This window comes from Syzygium oleosum, unplaced genomic scaffold (genome assembly GCF_021117445.2).
Source record: "Syzygium oleosum isolate NSW1041296 unplaced genomic scaffold, Sole_v2.1 Sole_v2.15, whole genome shotgun sequence".
Lineage (NCBI taxonomy): Eukaryota > Viridiplantae > Streptophyta > Magnoliopsida > Myrtales > Myrtaceae > Syzygium > Syzygium oleosum.
In genome coordinates this window covers 133,025-147,375 of record NW_026607499.1, presented here as the reverse complement: position 1 = coordinate 147,375, position 14,351 = coordinate 133,025, and the positions used below count along the sequence as shown (strand labels likewise).

The 14,351-nt window shown below is 38.3% G+C and overlaps 1 protein-coding gene across 1 annotated transcript; it reads left to right on the top strand.

Moving 5' to 3' along the window:
• The first annotated feature begins 7,359 nt into the window (after positions 1-7,359).
• On the top strand, positions 7,360-13,599 carry LOC130140005 (uncharacterized). Its single transcript, XM_056318169.1, has 3 exons — positions 7,360-7,984; positions 9,656-10,164; positions 12,624-13,599. The coding sequence occupies exons 1-3, from the start codon at positions 7,378-7,380 to the stop codon at positions 13,266-13,268; spliced, it is 1,761 nt and encodes a 586-aa protein (XP_056174144.1). The 5' UTR covers positions 7,360-7,377; the 3' UTR covers positions 13,269-13,599.
• Positions 13,600-14,351: the final 752 nt, after the last annotated feature.

The following is a 14,351-nucleotide window of genomic DNA, read 5'->3' as shown; positions in this document are numbered from 1 at the left end:
GCACTCTATTTAAAATAAAATTCGCCGTCAAAACAGCTTCCCCCACAAATTCTGTGGTAAACCGGAACTATTCAACAATGCATTCATTGTTTCCTTTAAAGACCGGTTTTTCCTTTCTGCCACTCCATTAGATTGCGGCGTATAAGGAGGAGTCATTTGGTGAACGATACCAAACTCAGTACAAATTTCCTCAAAAGGAAATTCATATTCACCTCCTCTGTCACTTCTTATCATTTTAACTTTCTTATTCAACTGAGTTTCAACTTCGGACTTGTAAATTCTAAAGGCATTCATAGCCTCATCTTTGCTACTAAGCAAATAAACATAACAATACCTCGAGCAGTCATCTATAAATGTGATAAAATACTTATTACCACCTCTTGACGGTATTGATTTCATATCGCATATATCTGTATGTATTAAATCTAAAGGTTCTGAGACTCTATTGTCTACAGAATGAAAAGGAGGCTTAGAAAATTTAGATTCAACACACACTTGGCATTTCTCACTAGAACATTCGAATTTTGGCAATAGTCCCATGTTCATTAATTTCTTTATCGACTTATAGTTAACGTGTCCTAATCTAGCATGCCATAAATTAGGAGACTCAAGCACATAAGCAGAAACAACTTTATTCATAACATCATTGGGTACAACAGTCATTACATTTAACTTGAAAAGACCATCACTGAGGTAACCCTTTCCTACATACATCTCATTCTTGGAGAGTACAAACTTATCGGATACAAAAACCAACTTGAAGCCATTCTTGCTAAGAAGAGATCCGGACACTAAATTCTTGCGTATGTCCGGCACATGTAGCACATTATTTAGTGTCACAACTTTCCCAGATGTCATCTTTAGAGCAACCTTTCCAACACCTTCAACCTTAGAGGTCGATGAATTACCCATGTAGAGCTTTTCATCACCTTCCATAGGCATGTAAGATGAGAACATTGATTTATTGGCGCAAATATGACGAGTTGCTCCAGTATCAATCCACCACTCCTTGAGGTTTCCCACCATGTTACACTCGGATATCATAGCAGTTAGATTGATATCATCAACACCATTGGAAATTTGTTCCACCACATTAGCCTGAGTTTTCTGTCTTTTCTTGGCTCTGCAATCTTTGGCTCGATGTCCAGACTTGCCACAGTTGAAGCACTTGCCAACAAACTTCTTCAGGCCTTGGGTGAATCCCTCTCCAGACTTGCTAGGCATTTTCCTCTTCTTATTGGGTTTTGATCCTTCTTCAACAACATTGGCTCTTGAGACCGCCAAATTGCTGCCAACTTTCTTCTCGGAATTTCTATTGTCTTCCTCTATCCTCAACCGAACAATCAAGTCTTCAAGTGACAACTCCTTTCTCTTGTGTTTGAGATAATTCTTGAAATCTCTCCAGGATGGTGGCAATTTTTCAATGAATGCAGCCACTTGAAATGTCTCACTTAGAGTCATTCCTTCAGCATGAATATCATGCATAATCACTTGAAGCTCTTGAACCTGACTTAAGACGGTCTTTGAATCAACCATCTTGAAGTCCAGAAATTTACCGACAATGAATTTCTTCAATCCGGCATCTTCGGTTTTGTATTTCTTGTCCAGACTATCCCATAACTCTTTAGCCGTTTTTAGCGGACTATATACGTTATAGAGAGTATTGTCCAGACCGTTGAGGACATAGTTGCGACACAGGAAGTCAGAATGATTCCATGCATCCACAGCAGCAAGCTTTTCTTTATTTGTCTCTCCAACGTCCAATTTAGGACCATCCTCATTGAGGAATCTAGCCAAGTTCAAGGTCGTGAGATAGAACAACATCTTTTGTTGCCATCTCTTGAAACCCGTACCACTGAACTTTTCTGGCTTTTCTCCGTGATTCGGAATAGGATTAACCGAAGTCGAAGCCGAAGCCATTTCTGAAATATAAACACATACCATATTCACGAACAGAATTGAAAAATTCTAATATGAACAGTATTCGAAAAATTTGTTAACGAACAGAATGTGCAAACAGAATCGTATTCTATATGACTATGACAAGGAACATACGAACTATACAAAAGTTCGAATTAAAGAAACGGCAATATGATATTTGATAGAAAAACTCAATGAACAACGCATAAGAATATACGAACAGAACCGAAGCAAATTCGTCTTAAGATTGTAGTCGGCTAAGTTCGTATATCAGAAATTAAAATCAAACGTTAGGAAAAACTAACCTGAAAGCAGTACAACCAAATAAGCAGAATGTTGATCCGAGCCCAACGAAATAACGTCGTGTCCTTAAGACGAATTTGGCCCCTCAATCAGTACCCGAGGATATTGGACAATTGTCTCCCAGGATAGAACGGATCTCGTTCCTCCGAAGCGGTACGTATTCGGAGGACTCCAACGAACTTAATTTTGCAGAACAAACGCACCAAATGAAAATGATGAAGTGAATATGCGTAGAGTGCGTCGGGAAAAAATGAATGCCACGAGGTGATGTCTATTCCGAACTAAACTGTTCGGTCTTATTCAAGTGACGAAAAATGAAGAGTCGCGAGTTTTCGTGAATAGTAGCGAAGGTTCACTTGAACCGGTTCGGTTCATGAACAGTCGAGAGAAGGGCTTCGGTTTTCTGTTCGGGCGAACCGAACCTCACGAACAGACATGTTTATTTGTCCAATAAATAAATAAATAAATAAATTCTAAACAACGTGTCTGTTCGAAAAAAATAAAAACCGATAGAGAGTGAACCCGGAACCGAACCGAACCGAGCCGGCCGGTGGCGGCGCGCGCGGGGGGTGGACCAACCTAGCTTGACGTAGGTCCTCTCTCTTCCACAAAACTGGGGTACCCCTTGGGGCCCAAACCCATTTGTGAGGCTCAACTATTTGAACCCATCTCCCATCTCTCAACTATTTGAACCCATCTCCCATCTCTTTTCTACCCTATGTGGGACACTTTCACCCACACACTTCTCATTCAATTCTATGGGATTTTGGTTCCAAAATCCCAACAGATGGTGTCAATGGCAAGGAACAGAAGTATGGAAACAAACCTCCCCTATTGTCCACTTGTTAAAAAAAAAAAATTCACAAATGGAAAGCACACATAACTTTATTCTTTTCTTTCATCCTAGTTTTCTTTTCCTTTTTCCCCGCATTTACTTGGACTAGAGTGTCATCATTCGAAAAAAGAAGAGACTAAGTTTTCTTTTCCGTGGCCCAACTAATTTTTCACTTTCCATTAGAAATTCTGAATGTGACATGTTATGATATCGTCCTAACACAACACCCTTTCTCTTTTACCATATGCTATTCCTTTCATCAAAGGAATCGTAAATTTCAATCCAGGCGAAAGAGAACAAAGTAACATGGCTCTCTTTGCTGGTTAAGCAGTATGATACTTTTTTTCCTTTGCCAAGGACCACCACATCAAGAAGACAGGTTAGCAAATTCATCAATTATATTAAATACGGTTGTAGCAAGAAAGAACTTAGCAAACTCTACAGTTGATTTAATTTGTGACATTATGTTGTTGTTTCATGTCTGCAGTATAGGAAAATATTTGGTATGAATCATTGAGATTTCTGACTAGTAAAGAAGGAAAAATGAGATAAGTACCAAGTTCCATCCAAAGTTCTCCAGAATATCTAGCGAGCTGGTTGGAGACGGGGAATTAGCGCAGCAATGTGCTGCAGACCCTTGAAATACACGAATGTAAACTGAACATCAAAAGGCCTGTGATCGACAGTTTATGCATCATCCTTAAAATCCGACGTTCCTCTATGAGGAAGTTAATCTTTTACAGGACAGAAATCAGTCCAGTCAATAATTCCTCCTTAAACCTTTGTCAAGATATTGTTTCTCTTCTCTCTGCACACTCTTCCCTCAATATCATGCTTGAAATACGAAGACAGATTGAAGGAGCTTCAGATGTTTTATGCCAACGGAGTCAAGGTTTTTAGTCTAGGCCCACAGCATTACTAGCACAGGCAAAATGATCTAGGAAAAGATTCCTGTTGAAAGGCCCACGACTGCAGTCAAGTATTACTTCTAGGATCAAACTAGAAGTCGCAGAAATTTACACAATGGTGACATGGCTTAATAAAGTGTAATTTTGCAGCGTAGAATCACATTTTCTCTGCAGATTCAAAGTTTTATCCTTCAACATCTTTAAAGAACAATAGACAAGAAAGAGAACTTCCGTGCATCATCTCAAAAGTTGGCCCGTAGTACAATAAAGAACATCACAAGACTTGTGAAAGGAAAAAGGGGAATAAAATCTACGAACGATATTTAATGAATCTCTACTTGCTTTCACCTCAATATCGAAAAGAAAGAATGCATAACACAGAACTGTGTAATTTACCCTTTGTAGAACTTTTTCTCACCAGAGGTCCTCCATCACAAAAATTCAACGACGCCTCGACCAATCATGGTGCTCTTTGAGACAGGCAGGTAAGTTGCAATGATGGTAGACAGATAACTCTAACCATGAACATGAGAAACTAGGTAACTGGCAACAGGACAAATACAACAGTAAGAATACATAGATTACAACATTATCTTTAATCCATTCATCTCTTATTGAGCAAACTGTGCTGTCGATATACTGCATCAATAAAGTATGTTGGTTATGTTACCTAAGAATTACTGGATTACAACATAGAAGGGCATAGAATAATTATAAATAGCTGACCATTGTAGCATCTAAACCCCATGTTTATAGGTAAATAATGGCTACTATAACATCAATTTTTAAGCTTTCAAAAGCATTTTTGTAGACTTTAGATATACATCAAGTTTTCCACGAGGATACCACCTTAAACTTCCTAACTACCCAATAGCTTAAAATTATAAATTTTATTTTTAACTAAAATTGGTGTTAATAAGATTTGCAGTCATTATCAACATCCTCTCTTTCCTAACATGTTGTATACTCATTGAAATTAGAGATGATGAAGAATTAAGTCCTGTACTAACAGTCTAAGCCAGTTTAAGTCCAGGCTCTAGTCCTTTGATGCTGTCAACCCAATTTGCTCGCTCACTCAACTGACAGCTGAGGATTTTCTCTTGCATCAAATAAAGTATCACAAACTTCTCAATATGTTCAATTTCAAGACCAATTGAATTACTGTTTTAGTAGATCTAACAGATTGCCCACTTGTCTATGACTACTATACAGAATACGGAGAATGTCTCCATCAACATGAGGGAATGCATAGTTCGTGACTTATAATGTGGTTAAGATAGACATTCAACGTCATTACCTGAGAAAGCCCCACTATGTTAAAGCCATCGCTAAGTTCGCTCATGTTCTTCACCAGTGATATCGAAATTATTCCTGATAAAGTGAACTTCAGGTACCGGAAGACGATATATCTCACCAGAAACTGTCAACACCTTCTCACAAGCAATGGCAGTCTGAAAGGCAAGGAACATCACAGATTGCCGCGGATTCATCAGATACAAATCATTACGGATAACATGCAATGGTCGTATGACAACTTACATGCTCTAGAAGTGCATAGTCTACGAGTCCCATGAGCCATCTCCCATTTCTCTACAAAGTATGAGACAGTGGAAAGAGTATATCAACAAAAATAAGTCCGCTTTCTAGTGAACTAACAAAAAATTAATCATGGCACCAATGTGGGACCAAGGCCTAGACCAACATACCTAAAAAAAAAAGGTTATGTATTGCCAATGCAGTTTTACCGTTAACAGAGTATTCAGTTCTACATACGCATAATGTCACAGGGGTTCCGATAGGATACTAATTGCCAAATCTATGAACAGAAATAATTGGAGCTAATGTTCCTAGCGGTACAGGTTCAAAACATCAGAAGAATAGTCTTGCGAATTCAGTTTTAGATATAAATTCACAGTGGTGACCATTGTGTGGTGCAGATGAGGGCTTGCAAGGCCTCACCCATGGACACCCCAACAAGGGTCGCTGACTAGGGGTGATCGGTTCCCGGTCCGGTCCGGCTCCAAGGTGAAATCGGGAACTGGACCGAGAGAACCGGTTCCCAATTTTGGGAACCGCGGACCGGACCGGTTGGTTCTAGGACCGGGAACCGAACTGGACTGCCGGTCCGGTCCAATGGAACCGGTCACTTAGAGTTTAGTGTTTTTTTTTGTTAAACACTTAGGGTTTAGTTCACATTTTACTAATTTTTGTCAATGAAGTTCACTTAGGGTTTAATTCACATTTTAGTAATTTTTATCAATGAATTTATGATAATGAAGTTCACTTAGAGTTTAGTTCACATTTTATTAATTTTTTTAAAGAAAAAAATAACAAAAATATATATTAAATAGTCGGTCCGGTCTGGTTCCCCCTTGGAACCGGGAACCGAACTGCCCGGAAACCGGTTCCGCTTTTAGGAACCAGGAACCGGACCGATAGTCCCGAGAACTGGACCAAACCCGTCGGTCCGGTCCGGTCCCGATTTGAGCGGTCCAAGTTGCTCACCCCTATCGCTGACTCTCACCGACAACCCAGCGACGGTCACCGAACCCTTGCTGACAAAGCAAAACAGCTTCGGGTCTTGCCTTCTCTTATTAAAATTTTTTAGCTTTTGCCACATCTCTCTTCCAAATAGTAAAAATGATAGATAGTCATTAAACTATCATAAATTTTTTTAGATTTTTATTCGTTACGGTATATTATGTAAACATTACTATAGAAAACAAATGATTATGAACTCTGGCTTTTGCCAATGGGTCATAGAAGCAGAGGTGATCCTCGAGTTGGGCGTCAACTAATTTTACCTAAGTTCGTGGACCTTAAAAGCTTACGTATGTAATCTTCGAGTGTAACAAGATGAGAATGCATGACTCACGAGGAATTAGGGATACCAGGAGCATGAAGACTGAAAAGAGTAAAGGACTTGTCGGTCAAAAAAAAAAACAGGAAACTACAGCTTAAAATGATTGAGGACATTATAACACAATGACTCCTTTCAATTGGGCCCGCGAATATCATTACTTTAATAAATAAGTTCAATCAGATTTTATTCTTCAAGAATAATGTTCGAATCATGCATGTACTTGCCCTCTTTCCTTCTAACAAGAGTTACCCCTCTTATTATTTGTTTGCGGGTAGGATAACAGAAATCCCAAAAGGGCATACCGATTCGACTTTTTGGAAACTATTCTCTAAATCTGATAAATTTATTTCGATTTCATAAGAACAATTGAAGGACCATCATGTGCATATAAATGTCTCCTTTCTAGTACTCCTTAGAAGCCCAACTCAATTTCCTCTCTATCATCCTCCCTTTAGATCAATCCTCTTAGAAAGCTCAAAGAAATTCCTCCTACTTGAACTCATTGCTTATATTGATAAGTTCACTTGCAATAACTCTATGTCCTGAGAATGACAGAGAGAGTGAGAATGCATCCAGAAGTGTATAAGGCTGTAAAGTCAGGAGACTTTCATTCCCTGATGAAAATAATTGCGGAAAATGGAGAGTACCGTTTCCACCAAAAGACTCCCAAGGGGAACAACATTCTTCATGTTGCAGCTCAATACAAGCAGGTAAATTTCATCAAAGATCTTCTTCAACATCCATCAGGATCGTCCCTTCTTTGGCAGGGTAACAACAAAGGAGACACTCCCTTGCATGTTGCTGCTAAAGTGGGAAGCTATGACGCGGTTCGAGTCTTCACTGATCAGGTGAAATCACCGGATCAACCTGATGCGTGCAAAGATCTACTTAGGAGACTGAATTCGCATAATGATACCTCGCTGCACTATGCAGTGAGAGGAGGTCACAAGGGGGTGGTGCAGTTGCTGATAGAAGAAGATCCTCAACTATGTGATATTACTAATGCTGTTGATGAGTCCCCGCTTTATCTCGCAGCACATCGAAGACGTTCAGATATCATTGAGCTAATTTTAAGTGCTTTCTCATCGTCATCCTCTCATAAAGGCCCTAAAGGTGCGACAGCTCCACATGCCGCAGTGTACTCCTTACCACCAAGTAAGTATCACAAGATTCTAAACCCAGCGAAACAAATTTTAACCGAATCTTTCTCTCTAGTGCAAGGCTTCTCTTTGGTGAGATTGCTGGTGGTACCAGTGACGGCCCCCATCTACACTAGTATTTTGTAGATATAATAATATAAGCAATATTTATTTACGGGCCGTGTTTTTTTCACTCCTTTGACTTATATACTCCCTATCATAGTGTTTCAACCAAATTATCTTTTATGTGGCTCAACTTTAGCATTACTCTCCTTTTTTTTTATTTGGTCGAATGTGTTGCCCCTCTTTCTTTTCCTTCCTATCTTCCCACGCCTTTAGTGTCCTACCAACAACAGGGTCCCTCTCCATTCCTTTTTTCCATTTTTCGGCTATCTCATGTTTTTTTTCCCTCTCCCATTTTTCTCTCACAGAACATTTCAATGCAGTGCTAAGTTGAAAGCTTTCCGTCAGTCACCGGAAAAAGCACAAAAATGGAAAAAAGGGACTAGAGTGGGACACTCTATAGAAGGAAAGTCATGCCTGAAAAAAAAAAAAGAGGGACAGTGCATTTGACCACCGCATAAGGGATAAAATGTTCAAAAATACCGCGATACGGAGTGTCTAAATAAAGGAGGGGAAAAGGCACAACCATTTATTTATTTGTTATTACTTTTATATTGGTGAAAGGTACAAGCTTTTTCCGAGGACATGCCTCTTGACCACTTTATGCATGAGGGCTATGTTTTCAAAATATTCAGGTTTCTATTCTCGTTACATTCTCTTTATTGTTTTATTCGTTGACTATAAAATAAGTTTCAACCGGTTCGTCTTCTCTTAGTACGTAGCATCATAAGACAGAATTTCCCAAGGAACCAACTGCATTTGGGATTACGTGTTCATTTGCAAAAAAGTCATTGTTATTAAGATTGTATTTTTCGCACGTACTTAATTTCTTTCTACACATTTTTCTAAGATCTTGTTCTCCAGGTACCATCATCATCAAACCCTTCAGCGGTGGCGGTGGCAGCAACCACCACCACCATCATACCCCTACGTCTTCCCCTTTCTCTCTCATCCAGTTCGTTTTTTTTTAATTCTTCTTTTTATCGACATTTTCTGCTTATGATTATTTGCTTGTCAGTTTACAATTGATGATAGGGCACATTGCAATATATTTCCAAAAGATCAGGGTATGAATGCAAAAAAATTTTAACCCTCGAGCGAAAATTATGATGACTTGAAAAAACGAGGGTACAATGATTTTACCTTTGGAAAATGTAGAAGGTGCTAAGTCCTCATTCAATTTAATTTTCTATAAAATTGAGTTGGGCACGATACTCCCGTAAAATAATTGGCATCAGAGTAAAAAGCCTAGGTCTTTTATTTTAGCCTTGACAGAGCAGATGCCTTGCTGAATTGAAAAGAAGCTTCTTCTCTATCAACTTTACGAATTTCTGACAAATTCACTTATCAAAATGAAAAAAATTACAAGTTCCTGCATCATGCTAGATTGAATGTAGTTAGATTCTACATGTGTTGTACAAGATCACTAGAGAAACTTCAGAATAATCATAACCTAGTACGGAGAAAAAGGGGAAAGCTAAATGGGATAAAATGCAATGTTAAATATCTATGTCAAGGTGCTAAAAACAGTCTAACATGACATATTCCTATTGTATTTGCAAAGGTTGGAAGAAAATCGTGGAGAAGAGACCAGAATTGATCAGAGAAAAAGATGAAATGGGTAGGACTCCTCTTCATTATGCCGCTTTCTTAGGCGAAGTCAAAGTAGTTCAAATGCTCCTACTACACGATACTTATGCGGCATATGACTTAGACAAAGAGGGGCAATCGGCTCTTCACATTGCAGCGTTTCGTGGCCGCGTCAATGTCATTGACGAGCTTCTTGGATTCTGTCCTGATGCTTGTGACATGATAAACATCAAAGGGCAAACGGCTCTTCATGCAGCTGTTATTGGTAGACAAGTAAATGTAGTCAAGCACATACTAGAAATGCCAAACCCGGAGGATCTCATCAACGAACAAGACGCCGAGGGAAACACGGCTCTCCATCTAGCTGCGCATCATAAACGGTACAACATCATATACATACTGGCACGAGACAAGAGGGTGGACCGTTTGGCCACAAATAAGGATCACTTGACAGCCTGTGATATTTTTCGTGCTCATAAAGAGGTATGCTTGCTTGAACACCATAGAGCTTGATTTGATCATTCGCAAAGTCATTTCTTCAGTATCGTTTAGATACTGTGGCCCTGGTGATACTCATTTCAGGTGGAAACAAACATCCCAATGGAAATCTTTTTGCATCAACTTGTTTTGCTTATTCAATTGTTTCAGCATATTGACTACATTTCAGTTTTCCCAGCAAATAGTAGCATAGATTGCTTTATGTAAGGGTGACATACGTTTGAAAAAGGGACTCAGAGTGAAGTGATTTCATACTTCATCTCTAAATTATAAATAGTACGAAAGTTGAATAAAATTGAACTTTATGGTCAAACCACGTATTAAACAAAGCTTCATTCCCTCACACTTTACTTAAAAAATTTTAGCACACCAAGTTACCAACTATCACATTAATTAGGCAAAAAATAAAAAGGCTTTTTATCCCGCTTAATCTATCATTAATGTTCCTACAACAGAATGTCAACATCAATTCGCATAACTTTATGAAGTTTTTTTTGGTAAGGGACTTTATGAAGTTTTTGTGGTTCCTTCATGTATATGAGTTGGTATATATATTTATGAGTAACTAAATGTGTGGGGTCATATCTCTTTTTTTCTTTTTTCCAAAATACCAATTTATTTATAGATTGAACGCGTGCACAAAAATGCCAGTCCGTTTGTTTTGCTAAAAATGAATTATTTAAAACATATTTTCCTAAAAACGATCCATTGTATCGCTTACAAAAATAAATTTCACTGTTCACGAAAATTTTTAAATAAAAATTGTTGTTGACAATGAAAATATTTTTCATTCACTAATTATTTTAAGTGATATAAGCGATCATTTTAAGTCAAATGTTTTCCAAATCATTCATTTTTTGCGAAATAAACGGAGTTTTATAGAAATAAAGAATTTGGAAAATATTCTCATAAAAATGATTGTTTGTATCGCTTGAAATAATTAGTCAATGAAAAATATTTCATTATCGGTAATAATTTATGTCTAAATATTTTCATGAACGATAAAAAAATTATTTATTCATTTTTGTAAGCAATACAAGCAATTTTTTTATAAAAATATTTTTCAAATCATTCATTTTCCGCGAAATAATTGTACTTTTTGGATATCGGTTTCATTGGATCTCTTCCCGTGGTGGGCCCCTTTTGGGCCCATCACCCACCTCCTATTAGGAGCTCATTCAAGACAAAAAAAATGTAAAATTAATTACAATATTTAAAAAATTTATTAAGACATATTAATGAGTATTACAAAAGTAACACGATATTGTAGCTAAAAAGTTGTGATCAAATTTCTATTTTTAATCTATAACATAGTTATGAATTTGCATTGTCATATACAAATTTCAGTTTACGAATTGATTAACTTGCGAGTAGTTATTATTGCAAAAATGTTAAAAATAGAAGTCCTTATAGATTCAATTAATACTTATAGTCTTGAACCTATTAACGGATTCCCACATATAAAAGCCCACTTAAAAATCTGATCACACACACACACACACACACACACAAAAAGTATTGATAGCAATAGTTAAATGCATATAATAAAAATAGTTTAATCAACAAAATATTCAAATAACAAGATATAGTTTAAGACAAACCACTTAGTAAAGTAATGTTCAATATCAGTTAAATTTGTTGTTTGGTTAATAAATATATATTAGTTGTCTAAAATATAATGTGTGACGTTTGTAAATATTGTGTTGTATGATCGTACAATATCATCAAAACAAATTAAAAAATTAACCAAAAAAAAACAAAAATTTTCAATTGGTATAAATTTCAAATCCATGCAACAGGCGGTCTTCAACCAGTTCAAAAGTAATAGTGGGTCCTATTTAACTTGAAAGCAATGCAAAACATTTGGGTTGGGTTCCTCTAAAGTTAGGGGACAAGGTAAAGAAAAAAGGAAAGGAAAAAGAAAGAAAAATACAGTATAAATGTGAACTGTCTAATGGCTCTTGTGCTGAGGTGTCAACCAATTAAGAGGTAGCTTTAAAATGTAACTTAAGAAAATGCCAATCCAAACGGTGATACGCACCTTCTGACTTTGAAACAACTATTGTGCGACATTCATAGAAATGAATCAGAATATTTTGTAGAATATTTAGCTAAAATCCTTCTATTTCTTTTGTGCCCCTTTCAAACAGTTTTGAGGTAAAACAGAGAACCTGGACTCTGCCCCATCTGGGAAAAGGATTTCAATCAATTCCTAGATAATTTCACTTAATTATAGGATTACCCGAAACCGTAATTGATTAATTCAAAAAACTCTATTTACTGGTTTTATCTAAAAGAGATGAATTAATTGAATTCTTCATTAATTTAGCACTCCCCGGGACTTCTGCTTGTTATAAAAGGGTTTTCGTTGTGTAGAGTGAGGGTCTCAGAAGTATTTAGCCGGGAAAGACCACTCGTTAATTCATATTTTCTGTCCATTTTAGGTTGGCTACAGTGCTGCAAAAGTTTATCATGTGTTGGAAAATTCTGGTGGATTCCTGGGTTTTCAAGGCTGGGTTGAGGAGAGGCTAGACAAGCAATATGTTAAAGGTCAACATGCTGTCTCTGAAAACACACAAAGTAATACCACCATCCGAGAAGAGTACGCTTCGTTTGCCAAGTTTCAACAACTAGCGTCAGTGCTCATAGCCACAGTCACCTTCGCTGCGTCCTTGACGATGCCCGGAGGTTATAACAACGATGGAATGGCGATTCTTGCTGGCAGGGCAGCTTTCCAAGCCTTTGTGATATTGAACTCTATAGCATTCGGTTTGTCAATGCTGGCATTATCCTTACAATACTTTGCCACTGACACAAGCAATCGCCTAAGGGTAGGATATGCCAACACCGCAGTACTATGCACTTACATGGCGGAGATTGCGATGATACTAGCCTTTACTTGTTCTACGTATGTTGTATTGCCCAGATCCATCGGGCTCGGAATTGTTTCTATTGTTGGGTTTGGATGTGGCCTGATTTTCTACCACATCGGTATTTTCCTTGACCCCGACCTTAATTATTTCGGGTTTTCATGTAAGTCTCAGAAAAGATACGTCCTAGGCTTATTGTTTGATTATGGGATCCTCTAGGAAAGCTGCTAACAAGTCGGGCCGGTTCTTTAGTCCGGTGACCTTGTGCACGGGGAAATTTTCTTTGCTTTGCCAGCTGTCGAGTTCGAGCACTTGTATGTTAGCTGTCTAATTTAAAACCTCTCAATGCCGACCCGTTGGATTGAGCGCCGCCAAAAATTGCTGTGCTCACGATGACTGGAGCGCAGCAAAGGCCAACAAGTTTTACTTTCCGTTTATGTGAAGGATGTATGTAAAAGTGGATTGCATCACAGTTAACCAAGTAAAAGCCAAGAGGGTTAGCAGTAGCTAAGCAATTGCAGTTGAACGTCAAGTTGGAAAAATGTTTGGTGATAATTGTTACGTTGCAACGAAAGTGTTGGAGTTCAGGGTATTTTAATTAAGAAATATTCTCTTCGTAGCATTAATGAGTTTTGTTTGTTTCTACTTGTTGATTGCCATTACTTCATGAATTACTTCAACATTCTTCAACTTTGGTAGATGTTTAAAAAGTTTAGGGTTAATACCACGAAAAACCCTAAGCTAGTACACTTGTGACACATTTACCCCAAACTATTTTTTTGACCATAAAAAACCCCAAACTGGTACACCTGTGACACATTTACCCCGAACTATTTTTTTGACCATAAAAAACCCCAAACTGGTACACCTGTGACAATTTTACCCCGAACATACCACAAAAAACCCCAAACTGGTACACATGTGACAATTTTACCCCGAACTAATTTTCAATATTATTTTTTTTATTTTTTGAATTTTTTTGAATTTTTTCTTTTTCTTTTTTTTCTTTTCTTTTTTCTTTCTGCACCTTCAACTTTGGCCGGTCGCCGGCGGCGACCGGCCAAAGGCGGAAGCCGGCGTGGGCCGCCCTCGCCCGACCTAGGCGAGGGTCGTCCTCGCCCGATCTAGGGAGGGCGACCCTCGCCTGCATCAGGCAAGGGCCACCCTCGCCGAAGTCGGGTCGCCCTCGTCTGCGTCGGGCGAGGGTCGTCCTCGCCAGATCCGGCATCGGGCGGCCCTCACCGTATCTGGCGTCGGGCGGCCCTCGCCTGATGTCGACGAGGCTGGCCCACGCCGGCTTCT